The 19,053-nt window shown below is 37.6% G+C and overlaps 2 protein-coding genes across 3 annotated transcripts; both read left to right on the top strand.

The window, feature by feature from the left end:
* The first annotated feature begins 888 nt into the window (after positions 1-888).
* Positions 889-6,956, top strand: mrps15 (mitochondrial ribosomal protein S15). Its single transcript, XM_072393852.1, has 8 exons — positions 889-1,137; positions 4,915-4,983; positions 5,074-5,149; positions 5,272-5,320; positions 5,543-5,627; positions 5,730-5,788; positions 6,243-6,434; positions 6,626-6,956. The coding sequence occupies exons 1-8, from the start codon at positions 996-998 to the stop codon at positions 6,725-6,727; spliced, it is 774 nt and encodes a 257-aa protein (XP_072249953.1). The 5' UTR covers positions 889-995; the 3' UTR covers positions 6,728-6,956.
* Positions 6,957-11,156: 4,200 nt separating this feature from the next.
* Positions 11,157-17,870, top strand: oscp1b (organic solute carrier partner 1b). Of its 2 annotated transcripts, none has more exons than XM_072393851.1 (10): positions 11,157-11,195; positions 13,513-13,667; positions 13,909-14,076; positions 14,191-14,271; positions 14,382-14,485; positions 14,911-15,039; positions 15,386-15,455; positions 15,688-15,827; positions 15,909-15,972; positions 16,654-17,870. In XM_072393851.1, the coding sequence occupies exons 2-10, from the start codon at positions 13,515-13,517 to the stop codon at positions 16,771-16,773; spliced, it is 1,029 nt and encodes a 342-aa protein (XP_072249952.1). In that variant the 5' UTR covers positions 11,157-11,195; positions 13,513-13,514; the 3' UTR covers positions 16,774-17,870. The 2 variants fall into 2 exon arrangements, with proteins under 2 accessions (XP_072249952.1, XP_072249951.1); XM_072393850.1 differs by lacking the exon at positions 11,157-11,195 and adding an exon at positions 11,899-12,197.
* The last annotated feature ends 1,183 nt before the right edge of the window (positions 17,871-19,053 follow it).

Raw genomic sequence — 19,053 nt, 5'->3', positions numbered from 1 at the left:
GCCTTAGTGCTTATTGACTTCATCGGATTGATTAGTTTGGCAAGACACACAATGAATCATTTGAAATGGGTAAGCCAATCGCAGGTGGAGTAGGGCAGGGTGTGCACTATTGGTTTTCCTCATGCAACAATGAATTAAATTAATAGGATAGATGAAGCCAATCACCCAAATGAAAATCAGTTATTTAAATGACAAAGAAAACCCATGATGTTACAGCTAATTAGCTGTTCCAATACTCAGTTTAAAAGAGAGACTATTGGCCCATAAACTTGCAAGGTGAGAGAACAATTGTTCAGTTTTCATATGAGGATGGGCAATTGAATAAAAACTAGTTCACTGAAAATGCAACATTATGTAGTGGTTTCATCCTGTAGTTTTGTGGGTCAAGCATTTACAACTATAGAGAGAACACAACTATTCGAAATCATTAGGCCATTCAAAACCAAGAGGACATAATTAAAGGAATTTCATTGACCAGAGAAATGAAAAAAAAGAAAGAATGCTTACTTGCTTTCCTTAATTTGCTGAAATATCAACGTAACCCGGGCTGCTCTGCCCATTTAACTGTATAGAATAAGAAAAATATAACTGAACTTAAAAACGGATTCAAATTCACTGAAACAGAAGCTGCTGTTCATATATTAAATCACTTCATCATTAGATATATATGAACAAATCCTTTTTTTAACTCTTCTTTGAGTTTTTCAATGTAGCAAAGCCTGAAGTGGTTGCGTTAAAACTTAAAGTCATCCAAAAATCTCCTCTCTTACTTTACAGTGAATACAATTATTTACTTATTAAGCTATGTATAATCATATAAGAGTCGTATCGATGCGATCTGGGATTGTTAGCGTAGCCTCGTAAAGCACCAACCCGTGCTCTGCTAGTGTGGTCTAACCAAAATGGCGAACCTCATGTAGGGGTCGAGTGTGATTATATGTTAGAGTTTCAGCACTTTTAAGAGAATTTATTGTTAGCTGTCTGTCCTTGGAAACATGTTCACAAACATTGGCCTGCGGACCGTCCTGAAGACCTCAGCCGGCGTTTTGCGTGAAAGCTCCGCTCTGTGTTCCGCGGTGTCAGTGAAACCATGGACGTGCAGCTCGGCGTTATTTTCGGGACCTACTGTTAGCAGAGGTAAGTGAGAGGACAGTAAAGACAAAAAATAAATAAATAGAGAGGGAGCTTTGCTGTGTCACGACTGAATTCATCTCTAACGCCCGGTTGTCCTAATTACTTACTCCCGACAGACCCCACCAACGCCTCTTGTATTTAGCTAACCGCGTCATTGTTGTCGTCAGAACTGCTGTGGCGAAAAGGGTGATTTACTGACATATTAATCGAAAATAAAAAAATGGTAATAACTGTAATTCAGATTATACAGGTTTGCATTAGATGTTTTAGTCATATACTCCTGAATGGAGTGCATTCATTCAAAGGGGCTGTCCTATATTCACTTATCACATCAAACTGCACCACGAAAACACGATTTATAAGGCTACTAAAGTACGTTTAACTTTCCAGTTAACTGTTTAATAAGAGTTGTGTAATGAGGCACCGAATGGCTTTGTCTACCGTAGAGATTTGAATCACATTAAAACTAATGGGCGAGTCTAATTAAACTATTAACGTATACTTATTTTTCTTCTTACTCTTTCTTATTACTGCCACTCTATACTTCCAATTCATTACACCCTGGAGGCAAATATCTTACATTTTACTCCCGTACATTGATTTAATACCTTCAGTTACTGCTTACTTTTCAGATTTGTGAAATTAACATACCAACAAAATCTTAACCCATGAATAACAGTGCAGTTTAGATTATGCCTCATGCCTTATGATAACAGTATATCCAGAACTGTTAAAAAGTCTGGAGCCACCCTACATTTCTTTATACATTCCCAGGAAAACAAAAAAAAGTGGCAGCTTGTTTTTGATATTTGTGCTTACACTAATTTAAACATAGTATTAAAACGCAAAAGCAGAGTTTGTACAATTCTAACAAGCTTGTTAGTATTTATGATGAACAAATGCATCTCTCAGGAGCTGGACCCATATTTGTTCCTGGCTTTTTTATTTTTTTTAATGATTTTTTTTCCCTCTTTTGTAAGGACATCTCTTTCAGTCATTGTTTATCTACTATGGAGCGATTTGTAGGCCTGCCGCTTCTTCTTTCGTCCACTATTATTTCATGACAGTCTCTGTCTTTGGCATTTTTCACAAATGCACCTGAAGAGATGCGAGCACACGCTTCTGGAAACAAAATACCTAAAGATACAAAGTTCCCTTGAGTTCAGTGTGTTTTTCTTCTGCTGGAACAATATATGGGTCAGTGTTGGGTAGCGTAAGAAACGCAGTGATAAAAACAAAAAGTGATCGGATACAAATATCAGACTGAAAATGAAACCGACGTCCAAAAGAAAGACTTTGAAAGCCCTTTAAAAAGCATGAATCCATGGGGTCGAAATGTAAATGTTAAAGCAGTAATTGAAACGATCCCCAGCTATAACGAAGTTTCAAAAGCAGTTTTAATGGAGCATTTATTAAGATTAAGCAAATCTGGGGAAAGGTACAGAAGTGTAGAGGAGTGACAGGATAAGAGTAAAATGCACAGCTGGAAATGAACTAACCATGTTAGCCTCTGAGCAAGTCTGATGGCTGGCGTGTTTACTGTACCGCAAATATTATGTTCGACAAGTTAAGTTAATGAAGTTCCCCATTACAGAACAGATCAGGGTTTAGGCAGAAGATGAAAAAACAGTTTGTCACGTTTGATTAAAAAAACATGATGTGATACTTTCGGACTAACTGCTAAACCACTGGCTCATGGGAAAAAAAGGCCAAAGATGTTATTGCTGGTGTCCCTACTCTGCTCCTTACACTTTGTCTTCATTGGCTGACGTGAAGCCTTTAAAAAAAAGGCCGGCCTAACAGTAATCATTAAGCATCTTTATTGTGGTGTTAAATTGGAGGACTTTTTGCTCAGTGTCTTTGTGCATATCTGCCCTGTACTTCTTTATCTGCTACAAAACCATGTTGTGAAGTAGTACTTTCATTATCGTATACTTGATTGTGTTACCTCAATTTCTCACTTGAGCTTCTTTTTTTTTTTTTTTCCATTTGCTGAAAACCACAAATGCACCAGCTCTTCATTAGCAGGTCCGCCCATGAGTAACTTTACACGTCAGTTCACAATTCCATAATAGCGCAAGCAAACCAGCGAAGATCTGCTTGATACCACTAAAAACTTGAATCACTGTCTCAAGAAAAATGTACTGTGTTACCATTTTTACACTATATAAAAAGTGCACGTATAAAGATAAGGCGAGGAGCTCTTAGGCCTGAGTGGATCTTAATGTTAGTTGTATTTGTGGCTTGAAATCTCATAAAGAGAGGAAATGAGTGTTTTGAGGAAATGATCTCATTTGCTGTTTTGTAGATATTGAAAACCACTGTCCTCTCACCATCTGATATGCGCAGAGTTGTGTTTTATCTGAGGGATACAGGACGGCCGTGTTGCATTAATGATCTTGGCTATTCTCTGAAAATCCCTAAATTAGTCACGCAGTTTAAAGTCGTCAGCTGTGTTATTGTGCTTCACGACTGTCCGGATAATAGAAATGCTTCTGCCTGAAGTGGAAACATTTGGTGTCGGATTCAGTCTGAAGACACCGTTTCTTGACAAATGTGGGTGACGCAGGAATATTGGAAGTGTCTGTCCAATATTTAGAATTGTCATTGCTGCTTTCAGCAGAAAATAATTGGCCACATGTGACTGTCAGTGTGTTAGATTTACTCTGTATTTAGAGAGTAGGGCTATCGTCAGACAGCTCTATTGATCTTTAAAGATAAAGTTACAGGGAGGAGAGTTTAGGATTATTTAAGGACAAAGTGAGACAAAAAAACCTAGTTGTCCTATAAGACGGCTTTACTGATATTGCTATTCTCATGTCGTTTGCCATCTCACAGCCACAGAAAGTATTTTCTTCTCACTACGTTACATTTGTGGATTTCCTTGGTATATATTTTGTTACACATACTATTGACCAAAAACACCATTTTGAAATGTTTAAAACTGTGTCACAGTTGTCTGTATATCGTGGAGACTAAACGCGTTCCTCCCACCCTTTCAAGCTCGTCATACGCTGTCGGTCCACCTGTGAACGTCTGTTGCCCTCCTTTTTTTCGATGTGATCCGCAACATTAGCTCTGTCAGACCTCATTGAGGTTTATTTATTTATTTATTTATTTTCCTCCTGCCAGTTCAACGTGTTGAATCAGTAACAAGTCTGTCAGTGAGAGGGATCGCTCTGATTTGGCTATTCAGTGCAATGAATGAGATCTATGCTTTAATGTGACAATGGCTGCGTCATTTCTTTCTGTGCACAAAGATTAAATGCTTAAAATGCACTGAGCAATCAACATGATCTGTTTTTTTTTTTTTCTTTTAATTGAAACTTTGATCAGTAGTGTGAACAGATTAAAAACGTCTCACTGAGCTAAAGCTATTTTAGACAGACTTGAATTTATTTATTTATTTCGTTTTTGTCTTCTGGTTTCTCTTATTGAACTGCATATAAATAGCTGATTCCCTTTCATGTCCAGACAAAGTGTCTATTGAGCAGACATGGATCACATGCCGAGCTGGCAGATAGATTTCGTCTTAGTGGTGTGTTTAAGTGCTCGGCATCCATCCTGAGGTCCCTTTGCATGAAAGCCTTTTGTTGCTGCTGCTCAGTTTGCTGTGCATTTTGAGTGTGCTGTCCTGTCATTCACAAACATTATGGTTTTTGCTCATCTGCTCTTCAGGCACCAAATGTTGGACCTCTTCTAAGTGCAAACATGTCAACACTTTTCCTTGCATGCACAGTTGAAAATGAATTTTACGATATATATGTTTTTTTTCTACAGTTGCAGGAAGCTTTGCTGTTCCACCGCCGGTAAGACATTATGCCCGGGTTGCAAAGAAAAAGACGACAGGTATCTTAATGGAAGAATGTCATTGCCAAACCATGGCAGAATATGTCAGAATAACAGAATCATTTCATCTGAGCACTTTGTTTCTCCCAGGCCATGACAGCCAGCTCAGGGATCTTCCTCCAACAATGCTGAAGATGGATTATGCAGCGGTCCCTCTTGCTGAAACGTGAACAGATATATATATATATATATATATATATACACCCTTCTTTAAAACAGTTAATGAGATAAAGCTCTTCAGTGCAGTATATGTACTACGTTACTGATGGAATTATCTTCTTCTTACAGGACTGACGATCTCGTCAAACGTCTTCTTTCATTGGAGCTGGCGAGTCATGTAAGTACTTCTATCTCAGCGCCGTATTTGTACTGATTTAATACTTATTAATAATGATTTGTACTAATGAGACCATTACAATAAAATAGTCATTTAGTAATAGTAATACTAAAGTAATTTCTGCATCAACTGCATGTTGATGTGCTTCTTTCAGAAATAGTACACATGAGCATGTAGTTTAATTTTAGCGACTGATAGCACTGGTAATGTTGGTATTTTCAGAGTGAAAAGCTGCAGCTGAAGAAGGAACAGCTAATTGCAAAAGTTCAGAGGGATGAGAATGACCGCAGCTCAGTGGAAGTGCAGGGTAAGCTGCTGTTCTTTAATGTTGCCAATGCTGAAAGTCAAATAGATCAGATAGATTTAGTGTATGAGGATTGAGTTCCTTTTCTAATCTTCCTCTTTTCAGTGGCTATTTTGACTGCAAGAATTCGAAACTATCAGGAGCATTTGCACAAACACCACAAGGTGAGCTGAAGTTGATTTTTCCTCCTCGCATGCCAGAACTCTCCTTCTGTATACAGAGTTTTATTGAAAAAAAAATTACGTAACATGTTTCAGAGCAAAGGATTTGTGCCACGAGAGCTTTCATATCAGCGTAAATTTCCTCTTCGTCTTGCTCTGATGTGAGACTCACATGTGCTACAGGATATCCTGTGTACTCCTCCACATGAAGTTAAACCACCATAAGCACGGCCATGGTCGGAAGTTTCCGTCTTACGTCATACCCTAGAAGAGTTTTATTAGAACTGATGAAGATGGGGGGGGGAGGTTGTAGCTTTAAAACAGTATCTTGGTTCATTTGTAAGTAGCTACCTCATAAAGAAATGATTGTTTAAAGTGGGCTTCAGTTGGTGTCCTCTTTTCCCCTGATATCCGTCTATTTGTATCACATGTTGGGTTTACTGTTATTTCATGCCAGGACAAAGCTAATAAGAGGCGGATGCTCATGGCTGTGGACCGGAGGAAAAAGCTTCTGAAAAACCTTAGGCTGGTTTCCTACGATACCTTTGAGAGAGTGTGTGAGCAGCTCAGCATCACTTACACCTTCCCCCCAGAGTACTACAGACGGCTTACCCGCCGCTGGCAGGCCAAGAAAGAATTCTGCATTAAGGTAACAAAGGAGGGCCCCCATTACTCTGTTTGCATTTTTACCTTCCATAATAACTTTTCTAGTTTTCACTTTCACTGCATTTCAAAATAATGATAGAAATTAGAGAAAACTTTAGGAAAATGATTGCTTAAGCTTGTCAGAGTGGCTTTTTAACACCCCTGCTTATAGTTGTCATGTGCGTTTCTTTTCAGGTCTTCAAGGCTGTGCAGAAGCAGAAAGCAGAACAGAGACTGAAGATGAAGCAGAACCTCAGGGCCACAGAGAAAAAGGAAGCCAAGGAAGAAGCAGTTTAGATGCAATAAAGACAATATTCTGTCGACAGTCAATTCTAATTGCCTGTTTTACTTATGTTTTGGGGGTTTTTTTCTATGTCAAATGTCAAAATGTGGCATGTGAATAAGTTCCTTTTATGTCATCTGCTATTATCATATTATATTTTCTTTCATTTTCAGATTTAACGTCACAATTACCTGAAAATGGATTTGATTGAAATAAAATGTCTCAGAAAGTTAGTGAAATGAACTGAGAATCTTTTTCTTTTGAAATCCATGACACCAACCTCTTTGCAAAGCATTACCAAAGTGAGAACTCAAATTACCAGATAAAAACAAAAGTCTAAGATTGTATAACCAGTCTTCAGATTATCGACTACGAGCTGCAGATATAAAGATAACCCAACTTTTAATGCCGTAGCAGAAAACAACAGATACACAGCCATCTGTGGCTTGGTAATATTACTCTTCTGGTCATGATGTTTTTTTCCATCTGCTGTTTAAGGTAACACTCCTGTTGTACAAATGCTAATGAAAATTATGGATCATAATATGAAGATGTGCCAAAGATTTGGTTTTAGATTATTCCAGTTTTCCTCAGTATCTTTAACTGCATCTCAGCATAAAATGTAAACTACAAAGAAAGGGTTCATGTACAGCATCGGCTCAAGTTAATAACAATACCACAAACTCCTCTGCAATATGAAGAATTACCTAAAGTTGCTAGAATATATGCAGTAGCAATTTTTTTCCTGTCAGATGAGGCTATGATGTCCTATATTTTGTCAAAACAAAAGAAACTTACTGTAAAGTTCTATATATATATATCACCCCTGCTACTTTCTAAATTTATTTTGTGAAATCCATACAATTTTCCGGTGACTTCACAGCTCCATCCACAAATAACAACAAATGTGTATTTTAAGTTCATCGGTATGAATATTGACAGCCTTCGTTCAGGAGTTTTACTTCCACTGAAAACAAGATTTTGTAGCTGCATGCAGTTTCGTGCCGGTTCAGATTCTGAGTGAGTTTATCTCTTCTTGTAAATAACTGCAGTGACACACTATGTTGGTTGGTTAAAACCTCAAGCAGTATGACATGGGACATGATGCATTTGTGGGTGCTATATGAGAGCATGGCCTAAACAGCCTGCGTTCTCTGAACTGTGCTATCTGATATGGCACTGGAGATGCCTTTCATTTTTGAAGGATCAAGACGCACATGTTGTGACCTGCAGCAGCTGACCTGTACCTATCAAACTTCTCAAAGAAAATTCTTGTGAATCGGCCCAGTTTGATTCACCACAGCTCTTTGTCATCCTCATAAAAAGCAGTTTGTTGGCAAACCAGCGTTTCACAGCTCGAGCTCGTCACAATTTCCTGTGTGGTGTACTGCTTGTCAGTTTGATCAAGAGGAGTTCAGACTCACACACACTTCTGGTAAGTGACACATTTGTTTCCTCTCGCAGTAAATTAACTTGGTAATTTTATGTTAATTTTTAAAGTAATTTTGTTTTTAATGATATTGCTTGTTTACTATATTTGCCAATCATGATGGGCATTTATTTCTAAGTTGATGTAAGATCTTTCATGTCAGTTTGTCTCCTCATGTAGCTCTGTTATTTCTATTGTTTCACTACAGCAACATTTACCAGCCTGTAGCTATAAAAACAACCTTAATCAAACTAGTATTACCATCAGTGAGTATGAAGTGAGTAAAATATCTAATCTGATGGACAAATTTCAGGCTTATTTTTCAATGTGTATTTTAATTCGGATGTTAATAAATACCATTTGCGAAACAACGTCAATGATTTAGAGGTTGAACTGCTACAAACTGAAGAAGGATTCCCTTGAAATACAAGTAGTAATCTGATTAATTAAGATTTCATTTTCGTAATCAAATAAATGATTAGTGTGGACATCACAGAAGTTCTCAAAGTGCACAAACCAGTTTCTTCTTAAATCTTAGAGAAACCAAACATGGTGCATTTGTACAAACATTTAATGCTTTTTGGAAAGGCTACTGAATGCTGATTAAGTGATAGTACAGGTTCTGTGTGATAGAATAACATTTTTTGATTAAGTGCAACACTCTGCACTCTTGCAGATGTGTTAACAGCTGAATTTGTTCTTCACACAGAAGCAAAATCAAAACCAGCAGCTCCAGTGATCCAAATGTCAAACCCAGTGGTTACAAATCAACCTGGTGCAGGCGGCTATGGGACTAACGTCCAAACGGGACAGTGGAGCACGGGTTTGTGCTCCTGCTTCAGCGACTGTTTGGTCTGTGAGTACAATTGCTTAATTTATTCGCATACCAGAGACACACTTGGTTAAGTACTGTCTGAAAGATCTTGTTTTCTCAGATTCTGATCTCTAACAAAATTGCCTTTGTTGTTCAGGTGCCCTTGGTTTTTTCTGTCCAATTGCACTGAGCTGCTACACGGCTAATAAATATGGAGAAAACTGCTGTTTGGGTTGTGTGCCTGGAGGCATGACAGCCATGAGGACTCATATGAGACTGACTTATGGTATTCAGGTATGTTGGGTTTGTAGAACTTGCAGAATTTTGCGATTTCCTAAACATAGGAAATAATGGGTGTGCCCTGAGATTGCGAAACCTGAATTGCAAAAGCTACATATTCAGTGATGGGAATTTTTGTTGCAATTTCTTTAACCACAGGGGACAGTATGCAATGACGCCCTCATGACCTTTTTCTGCGGATTTTGTGAAGGGTGCAGGATGGCACGAGAAGTCCGCATCAGGAATGGAGACATTTCACTGTAACAAGACGATGTCCAGCTATTGTGAAAGTAATTTGTTGATTTCTAAAGCTTTTGTGAGGACAGCAAAAACAGAGGAATCTGCATTTCAATGTATTAAATGTAATTTTTCACTCTGCTGTACATGAGTAACAACAAAAATCTGTATTACTGTAGATAAACTGCTTTCTGTAGACACATCACACTTATGATATGATTTATTATGTCTTATTACATCATTTTAACCAACTTCATCATTCAATATGTGTCGATCTGTTGATCTCCTTTTCTTGTCAACATATAGCAGGCTATATTCCTCAACTGTCTGCTGCCAAGCAAATGATATTTGTCTAACTTCAGTTTGTGAACTTTTTTGTTGTGCTGGTCTAGTGTGAATTTCAAGCCGCATTAGCGTTGCAAAAAAGCTTTGCACTAGTCATATGATATCCTCACATCAATCGCATTCCCTCATTAGCTGCTTTGTTTTACTTTTTCATCCGTTGATCAATCCTGTCATCAACCATTCCTTAGAAGCCAATCATGTTACTCCAAACTAGTGCAAAACAATATTTATACACTTATAGAGGCATAGCTATGCCTGTATAGTTTAGTTACTATTTTAGTTATACAATATAGTTATGTAATATACTACATATTCAGCACATTTACTGCAAATGAGAAATTCACACATGCTGTATGTGACTACATATCCAATAGAAATTGTGGCCCAGAATACACATCCTGTTGCAGGAATCACCACAAAGATATTTATCTTGTTGTCTGTCTATCTGTTGTAATGTGACAAGATTGCAGCTCCAGTTAGTGTAAAGGCACACTTTAAAGCTAGGTCAGTGGTGTTACAGCTGGTGTTATCTTTGCAAAGTGGTCTAGTTTTTTTTGTGTGTGTGAAGAATTTTACTCATTTTACTGCATTTCTCTCTGCAACATCTGAAAGCCATTTTCCTGGAATATGAAGTGCAAACTTGAGTGGCCACTTTGTACTTACTCATTTACTCACTTACTCATCAAAAGTCTTGTGTCACATGGAACACAAGCAAGTTCCTGGCTTGATAAGGTGTTACTGAACAAGGCTTTAATTGCTTCACAAGAAATTATGTAAATAACTGATATTAAGTAAATGGCTTTAATAGATACATTTTCATTTAGTTCTTCCATTGATCTTAAAGGTTTCCCTTTTGTCTAGCATAGTGTATTAGATACCCAAACACTGTAATCTGAGTTTGTATTATTGAGGACTACTTGCAATCACTTTAGTTTGAATCAAATTTCATATGGATTGTATTGTATAAGGAAGATATCAATGTATACTCAGATAATTTATTTATTTTAATTTATTCATCTATCAATATCAGAGGAACTGAAACTGTTGGCCAAAAGTGTTAAAAGTTCATAAATCGTACTGACTGCAAAAACGGTGCCGTCATAATTAACTTATTTTTCAAAAATGAAGAAGTGGTAATAAGATTTGTTGAAGGTTCTATTTTTTTTTTTTTTTTTTTGCATTTTCAGTAAGGTTAAAAGTATGGGAAATACTGGGCAAATCCTTCTGTTGGAGTGAAAATGTCTCTTATTGCTTCGGGTGGCGCTGCAGGGCTGTCTTACTGTCCCTATACATCAAGAAATAATGTATAGGGAATACATACTGTTTTTTCAGCCTATTGGAGTTGCATGTTGGTGAGAGAGGCAGTTTGGAGTAGCAAGTAAGCACACAAAAAGAAAGGTGGCAGTGATGACAAAAGGCACAGGGAGAACAAGCAAACACCAAACACTACACAGAGAGGCCCCAACTGAAATTCAAACCAGGGACCTTATTGCTGTGAAGTGACAGTGCTCCTTGTGATTATATGCCATCACAAAATGACATTTGTCAGCTTTTGCAGAAATACCAAGAAAACTCAACCTGCAGCGGTGGAATAATACTCTTTCTATATTCTCACCCAGGAAGCTGAATTTGAGTTACTCGTGGGTCTGTTATTTTGTGACTCATTGCACACTCTTAGTTGCTGTTCACAACAGAACAATATAAAGAAACAACATATCAAATGTTGAAAGTGCCTGGTAGAGCTTCAGATGACGCTTGTTGTAATTTGGTGCCATATAAATACATCTGAATTGAATAAACTAATTTCAAAGTGAGACATTCACTTTCATTAAAAGTCACCATTTATTTTTCCTAAAGAGAAATTCCATCTTATGTTCTTTTTTTTTTTTTAGAAAGACAGGTTGTTCCTTCCCCTTAAAATTCAAGTTCATTACGACTTGAATGCACGAGCAGCTGCTAAGTATTTACCAAGGATGCTGTCAACATAGACTACAGTCTATTCTATTCTATTCTATTCTATTCTATTCTATTCTATTCTATTCTATTCTATTCTATTCTATTCTATTCTATTCTATGTTTGTCTTGATTCATGGCCTCGCTTTTACGTCCTTACGTCAGTATGCTGTGATAGGCTGCTTTTTTTTCGTGGCCTGGCAACCAGAAGAGGCTATCTCAAACAGACAAGCCCCCCTTACCATCAGCAACCAGTGCGCTACATCTACTACTTGTTTACGTTTGTCATTAAGATTCAACTCTTCAGATACCATAATGTCTTCAAGGACTCTGCCGCTGCTTTTTATAAATCTCGGTGGCGAGATGCTGTACATCCTGGACCAGCGTCTTCGAGCTCAGAATATACCCGCTGACAAGGCTAAGAAAGGTAACTAGCTTAGCAGCTCTTTAGCTAACAACACAAATGTCACTTCGCTGCAGTAAAATGTTCAATGTTAAACCGCTGCAAGTGCACATTACCTTTGTTAAGGTTTTTTTTTTTTATTATTATTTGGCTGGTTGGTGCGCAGGTAAGTTAATATGATATATACAGCGTTATAAACACAAGTCAAGGGTTAACCTTATTGAGTCAGTTAAATGTATTTCGATTAACTTACCCACAGATAATAACTAGGGCTGGGTAGGAGAATATGCTTCAGAGCTCAGAGCAAATTTCGTTGTGTTATTATTAGAGCTTTGCTTTCTATTTATAGAAACTGCTCTCTCGTGACTTCCATAGTCAGGGTGACAAAATAATGCAAAAAGTTAATTTATGTATCTTCTTTTAATTTATTAAGTTTCCTCAATAGCCGCCTGGATAGAGGAGGACAGAAAGAGAGGTATTACTAAAGATTCAGTATAATCATGCGCTTATGCATTAGTAGTTCTTTGCTCTGCTTTGACCTAGCTTGTATCCGTGCGCTGCATAAATGATTATATTTGATAAATGAGCAATTCATGGAAAGTCATGCATAGACCAGACCACAGGTAATGCCCAGCACCAGTCATGTAAGTGGCTGAGCCACTCAAATACTCACATTCAAGTTACAAACTTCATTGGTGATTGTTGATCAACGGCTTTCACTGTGTAACCACAATATATTTCAATGTTGTGTCTCAAATTGAAAAACAAATTAAAGGGCTCTTAAGGTTTTTACTGAGCAGTCTATATGTGTCATAAAATGCAAACTTTGACTTTGTCTTTATTTAACAAACCAGAAAGTATTCATCTGGCTGTCTCTTTGTATTGACACCCTTTACCGATCTAATCACCTATCTTTTTTCGTCATCACCAAGTGTGTTGTTTTTCTCTAAATTTTTTTATTTCTTTGTGGGTAAGTTGAACTACTGCAAAAATGGAACATTTAGACCAGTTGATTTAGCTTAGTTGACTCATCACATATATTACAAGTAGCTGCAGTACTGTTGCAGAGAACTGATAACAGCTAAATGCAATTTTAAATCCAAAGTATTCCCAACCTGGCAGTAGACTTGCGAGCAAGTAGGAGACTGCTTTTGTCTCGCCATGCTGCTGCTGCTTCGTTGGCTCTTTTGGGGTTATGTTCTGAATTATTTTGTTTTGGCAAACATATAGTGTAGAGTGCTCACCTGCCTGCTTCTGAATTTGAAATGTGGAATATTCATTTGTCAAACTTCTGCTGACTATTTTTGGACTTTTCTGTTGTATTGGTTGGCCTAATTAGTTATGAATGACATCATCACCACCATGTTCAACAAAAAGTTCCTGGAGGAGCTTTTCAAGCCGCAGGAGCTTTATTCCAAGAAGGCCCTACGGACTGTGTTTGACAGGCTGGCCCATGCGTCCATAATGAGACTTAATCAAGCTAGTATGGACAAAGTAAGTCATGTACTATTTTTTTTCCATAGCATACAGAGGGATATTTTAAAACTACTAACAAGTATATGTGTCAGACAAATCTATAGTCTAATTAGTCATTTATATTAATAATGTATTTCTTGCATTGCAGCACCATTCCTATGCAGTGTATGTGGCTCCCTCTGCTGTTTTTCAGCAACAACATGCATTTATTATTGATGGATGACGCAGTGAGGTTGTCTTTCTGTCTCTTTTTTCGCAGCTCTATGACTTGATGACCATGGCTTTTAAATATCAGGTGCTTCTGTGTCTCCGGCCAAAGGACATCCTCCTTGTCTCCTTCAACCACATGGATGCAATTAAAGACTTTGTGAAAGAAACCCCCAACATTCTCAGTCAGGTTGATGAAACGTACCAACAGCTCATAGAGGTACATTCCCATTGTTTTTTGTTGTTTCATGTAGATCACAAACATTTTCTTTTTCCTCCTTTACAGCAATTATTAATATGTTCTGTTATTATTATTGTTATTTTTACTTCTTAGATGTATACACAATTGTCTAATGGTGAATTCCAGCTGATTAGACAAACTCTTCTTATCTTCTTTCAAGACATGCATATAAGGGTAAGTCCATTGTTTCATCATTAGCAAGGATTAACTAGAGGACTTTCTTTTTGTTATTTTTGCTATATTTTCCCCACATTTCTTTATCTCTGTTTCATTTTCTTTGTCAGGTTTCAATTTTCCTGAAGGATAAAGTGCAGAACTCAAATGGTCGCTTTGTGCTCCCCACCAGTGGTCCCGTGCCTCATGGAACACAAGTTCCTGGCTTGATAAGGTGCAACAGTAGACTTATCTCATTTCTGAGACCAAAGCACTCTTCACTCTAAAAATTTATGGAGATCCCTGTGGCTGAAATTGAATAAGTGGCTTTGATAGTACGCTTTGCCTTTGGTAACTCCAGCAATATTTTATGTTTGCCTTTTATTCTTTCATAAAGTCTGTGAGCTATCCTATCCCAGCGGTGTATTCTGGTCTTAAGTAGTTCTACCTGCAGCTAAATGCATTTTGCTTTTGTTGAACAAGTACTTGACTTCTAATTTTGGATGAGTTGCATGTTAAGCTTGGATCACATTTTTGAAACACTGAAACCATCGAAGAAGTAAGAACTCGTATAAAAACACTTGGGGTTAAGCTTCTACTTAAGAAAGCCACTTTGTTCTCTGACAACGAATTGCTGTGTTTTCTGTCTGGTCATTTCAGGATTTTTAGCTGTTCTGGTGAAGAGCTGACAAGGCTGAAGTTCAATAATGGAGGAAACTACACTTCTGCGCTTCGGGAAGGATCTTTTGAGATTTTTGGAGATAGGGTCACAAAACTAGGCACAAACATGTAAGGCACTGGCATGGACTCGTATGCCGACATAACTTGGTATTTTTATGCTCTTGCAGATTAGAGTTAGATGAAAATCAACTAAGTCAAGAGATGTGTCGAAGCAGTAAATTAAATCAGAACAGGAATGATAGTTTAGATGTCAGTTCTCATGGAGGTTAAGTGAGGTCCATAATTACACATTATTTCTTTATATTATAATGTTAATGACTTATAGATGTTTTAAGTCAGGGACTCTTAATTATATGTATGAAGTCTATGAACAATATCTTCTAATTATAAAACTTTTGCAGGTTTTTATTTAAACTTTAACATATATCTATATGCTCATTCTCTTTTTATTCAGGTACAGTGTCAGCCGGCCTGTGGAAACTCACATGTCCGGTACATCAAAAAATTCTGCTCAGCACACAAAGGTGATACATTAATGATTTTATTATTACCCAAAAGTAATAAACTTTATACACTAAAATGTTGTTCTGACATATTTTGCATCTGTGCAGAGTTGATTGCACATAATATGATTATGTGATGTGACACTGGTGTATAACTATGCTTCCTGATGCCGCATCATCTGTAGCAGGATCTTGGAAACAAGAGGTAAATCAATAAATATATTGAAGTGAACAAGCTATTGTGTGTCAACAGGTCAATGCAGCTCCAAACCCTTTGGCCAAAGAGGAGCTGAATCTGTTGGCCCGGTTAATGGGAGGCTTAGAAGTCCAGAAAGCAGGAAATCCCGACAGTGGCTTCCGAGTGAACCTCTTTGCCACTGATGAAGAAGAGGAGTGAGTGTCCTGATATGTGTTGTTGAAACACTTTAAAAAAATATACTATGAAACTAAAATTACAACTCTCCTTTAACACAGAGAAGCATTAATATCAAGACCCGATGACCTTTCCTATGGAGTGATAAACATCCAAGCAACAAAGGTAAACAATACTGAGTCTGTCCACACACACTTTTTTATTTAGAATTAATCGTGACGTTTGCAGCATATATATTGACAACAATGGGGGCCATTTTTTGTCTGATGATGGTTGCAGACTGCTCAACCACTGGACAATTTTGTCCCAGGTATCGCTGAAGAAACTTTACCTCATCTCTGACGAGGTTTAGTGATTAAAACGTCACTGTCGTGCAAGCCATGTTGGGGTTTTTTTTTGTTTGTTTCTGAATATCAGCTGATTAGATGCTGTTCTTCTCTATTTAACAGTGAGAGTAAACATGTTTAAAACGGATCAAGTTTTCTGGAGAAACTCACTGTTTGATCAGGAGATATCTTGGAACTATAGTACTGTAGTATAGTGAACAGTATACAGTATTCTTGGCAACTGACACGAGCCCGATTTCTTGATGACTCTACTTTTTATCTAAGGGCTAACAGTTTATCAACTGGCAGATTTAGCACTGGGCCCTAACATATAAGCCTCACAGCTCATAGGCTTTCCTAACTCTGAGTAACTCAAGGGATTTGACGACAGTCCAGCACACTACAGTCAATGATCAGGGATGTGAGACTTTGGCCGTCTAACAGGATTTACTGTAATCAGGGCGAAGTCTATGTGATTACCACTCCAACACAGTGACTGGTGGATAACACTGTCTTTCAGGACCAACAGGCCAATGCAGAACTGGCCAAGATCATGGGAGAATTCCCAGAGTCTGGAGATCAGTCTGACGATGCCAGCAGCAAAGGAGACGACCTTTTGGCCATGATGGACAGCCTGTGACAGGGTCTGTCTTGACAGAATTGCTCAGGAGGTGGAGCACAGTGCATCATCAACACTCCAAACTACTGAAGATCAGTCTGCAGCCATGACCTGCAAATACTCTGTAGAAACCTCACATTCACTTTCTTCTTTGGGGTACATTGCAGATGCAGATGTGAGCAGATACAACACAGATGTGGTGAGCAAAACTTTAAGCTGCACTAAAGTATGATAGTATGTTTGCTGTAAACTGAGAAAGGTTTCAGTACAACAAGAATTACAGTAGGCATATGTAAGTATGTTGAATATGTGTATGTGATAATAGCAAAGCATCTGTTGATGTAAGGTCAAAATTCATATTTCAAACATCTTAACCATATAAAATACACCTTCCTTTTATTTCACAGTGTCATTTAATCACAAATATGATCACATGACATTCTTACATGGCATTTTGTTCCTATCACATCTTATTGCACAGGGTATATGGCTTAGTGACTTCTGTATTCTAATGAGGTGTGATTAAATGATACTGTGGGAGAATCAATAGAAACCCAAGTGCTCTTGCTATTTTGGTTTCAGTTCCCTCAAATGCTCCCTTTCTTTTTGTTTAGTTTTATTTACTTTTTCGTTCTACCTTTAAAAAAGTACGAGGAGCAACAAGAACATATTCCACTACGCTGTGATGTCTATGAATGTTGAGATGAGGCTCAGAAATGTGCTTCTTCAAGAGAACCGTGTTACAATACAGAGAAATGCAATACAAGAAGCTATCTGTAAATATTTTACTATAAATAAACTGTATTTATTGAATGTATAATTTTATGTGTATAGGGAAATGCATATTTCTGCAATTGCTAAATTATTGATTGTGAAATCTAGTATTTTTAATAAATAGATCAAAAATAAGATATGTGTTATGTGTTTGCACATTATTAAATGAACAGCTTGAATACTGATGTAATAGCTTGAACAGCTTGTTGCAGTCAACAAGATCTAGCAGAAGAGGGGGCTGTCTGACCTTAACTGTAACATGTAACTGCATGTTTGTCTGAACTCATTGCCACACAGTTCTCCAATGTTTTCAATGTACCACTGTATTATTTTCACTTAAAAGGTTATAAAAGTTCTCCTCAGACCAAGTTATTTTCTCTAGCAAATTAATTTCTTATAGGGGTGAAGGGCTGGCTGCAGTGAATAAACAAATCTTTGATTTTTTTTTTTAGGTTAACATATACTGAAGTGTTTGACCATCAAACCAGATCGTTAAAAACAACATGCTTCAATATCATCCACAATGACTTTCTACCTCCAGCACAGACCTACAACAAGATTTGCCATGGCAACAGCAAAAAGTAGCAGGCAGACGAGTCAAAATGAGACTGTCTGCACTCCCCCAGTCAGCCGCACTCACACACACACGAACTCTGCATACCGTGGAGGCAAACATGCTGAGACATTTCTCTGAATTGATCTGGGGGAGGAGGATTCTGATGAGATCTTCTCAATAATCTCATCAAAAGAGAGACAAAAAACACTTGGTGCCCTGAGGAAATGGCCGACTTGCAAAACAAACAGAAACCAGAGCTCATGCCAGTCCTCCTCTAAGACTCCTAACAGGATTCATCAGTATTTTCCCAGCTTTAGCTTTACAAGCTTACCTGTGTGTATACTTGCAAAGTGAATACATTTTCGAATCATGTTTTTAAAAAGCCAATATGATCAAAAAGATACTCATTGTCAAATTATTGAAAACTTCTCAGACTTGCCATCAAGGTGAAAAGTACAAAGTAAGAAAGAATTTATAGATTTTCTAGTAAACTTGAAGCATGTCAAATGTTTCTCTCATAGTACCTGCATTTTAGTTATGATTCAGTTTCCTCTTTAAAGAGTGCGGCCAGGACACTGTAAAGCCACAGCTTGACATGCTTTTCATGTGGCTGGAGACATATGCTCTGCTGAGTCAAGGCAGGAAGAATCTCAAATAAGTCTCTGCCATTTAGGTTGCCCTCTCAGTCTTTCACATCAACCCACTGGTTGGAAACTGGTAGCTGTGGGTGGAATTTTAGATCAGTCATTGAATCTAAATTGAGATCATAGGTGGGCTCTCCTAAATGTCAGTCACTCAAAAGTTTTCTTGCTGAGTAAATGTGTAACGAACTAACGTCTCGGTGAGTTCAATCTGTGGTTGATGTTGAAGGAAATTACAGCAAATCTTACCAAACTGTAATATCAACGCATGTAGCACTTTGTGAGTTTCAAATCTTGTAAAGAAATTATCAATTTGTCAAATGAAGAACT

Source organism: Leuresthes tenuis, unplaced genomic scaffold (genome assembly GCF_036924035.1).
Source record: "Leuresthes tenuis unplaced genomic scaffold, fLeuTen1.0.hap1 SCAF_10, whole genome shotgun sequence".
Taxonomy (NCBI): Eukaryota; Metazoa; Chordata; class Actinopteri; order Atheriniformes; family Atherinopsidae; genus Leuresthes; species Leuresthes tenuis.
This window is presented reverse-complemented; position numbering and strand designations above follow the sequence as displayed.

Coding starts and splice junctions, on each gene's coding strand:
- mrps15 (XM_072393852.1), top strand. CDS start 996: ATGTTCACAAACATTGGCCTGCGGACCGTCCTGAAGACCTCAGCCGGC. Junction 5,150..5,271: donor GCGGTCCCTCTTGCTGAAAC/GTGAACAGATAT, acceptor TTCTTCTTACAG/GACTGACGATCTCGTCAAAC. Junction 5,321..5,542: donor CATTGGAGCTGGCGAGTCAT/GTAAGTACTTCT, acceptor TGGTATTTTCAG/AGTGAAAAGCTGCAGCTGAA.
- oscp1b (XM_072393850.1), top strand. CDS start 12,086: ATGTCTTCAAGGACTCTGCCGCTGCTTTTTATAAATCTCGGTGGCGAG. Junction 12,198..13,512: donor CGCTGACAAGGCTAAGAAAG/GTAACTAGCTTA, acceptor TGGCCTAATTAG/TTATGAATGACATCATCACC. Junction 14,272..14,381: donor TTCAAGACATGCATATAAGG/GTAAGTCCATTG, acceptor TTTCTTTGTCAG/GTTTCAATTTTCCTGAAGGA.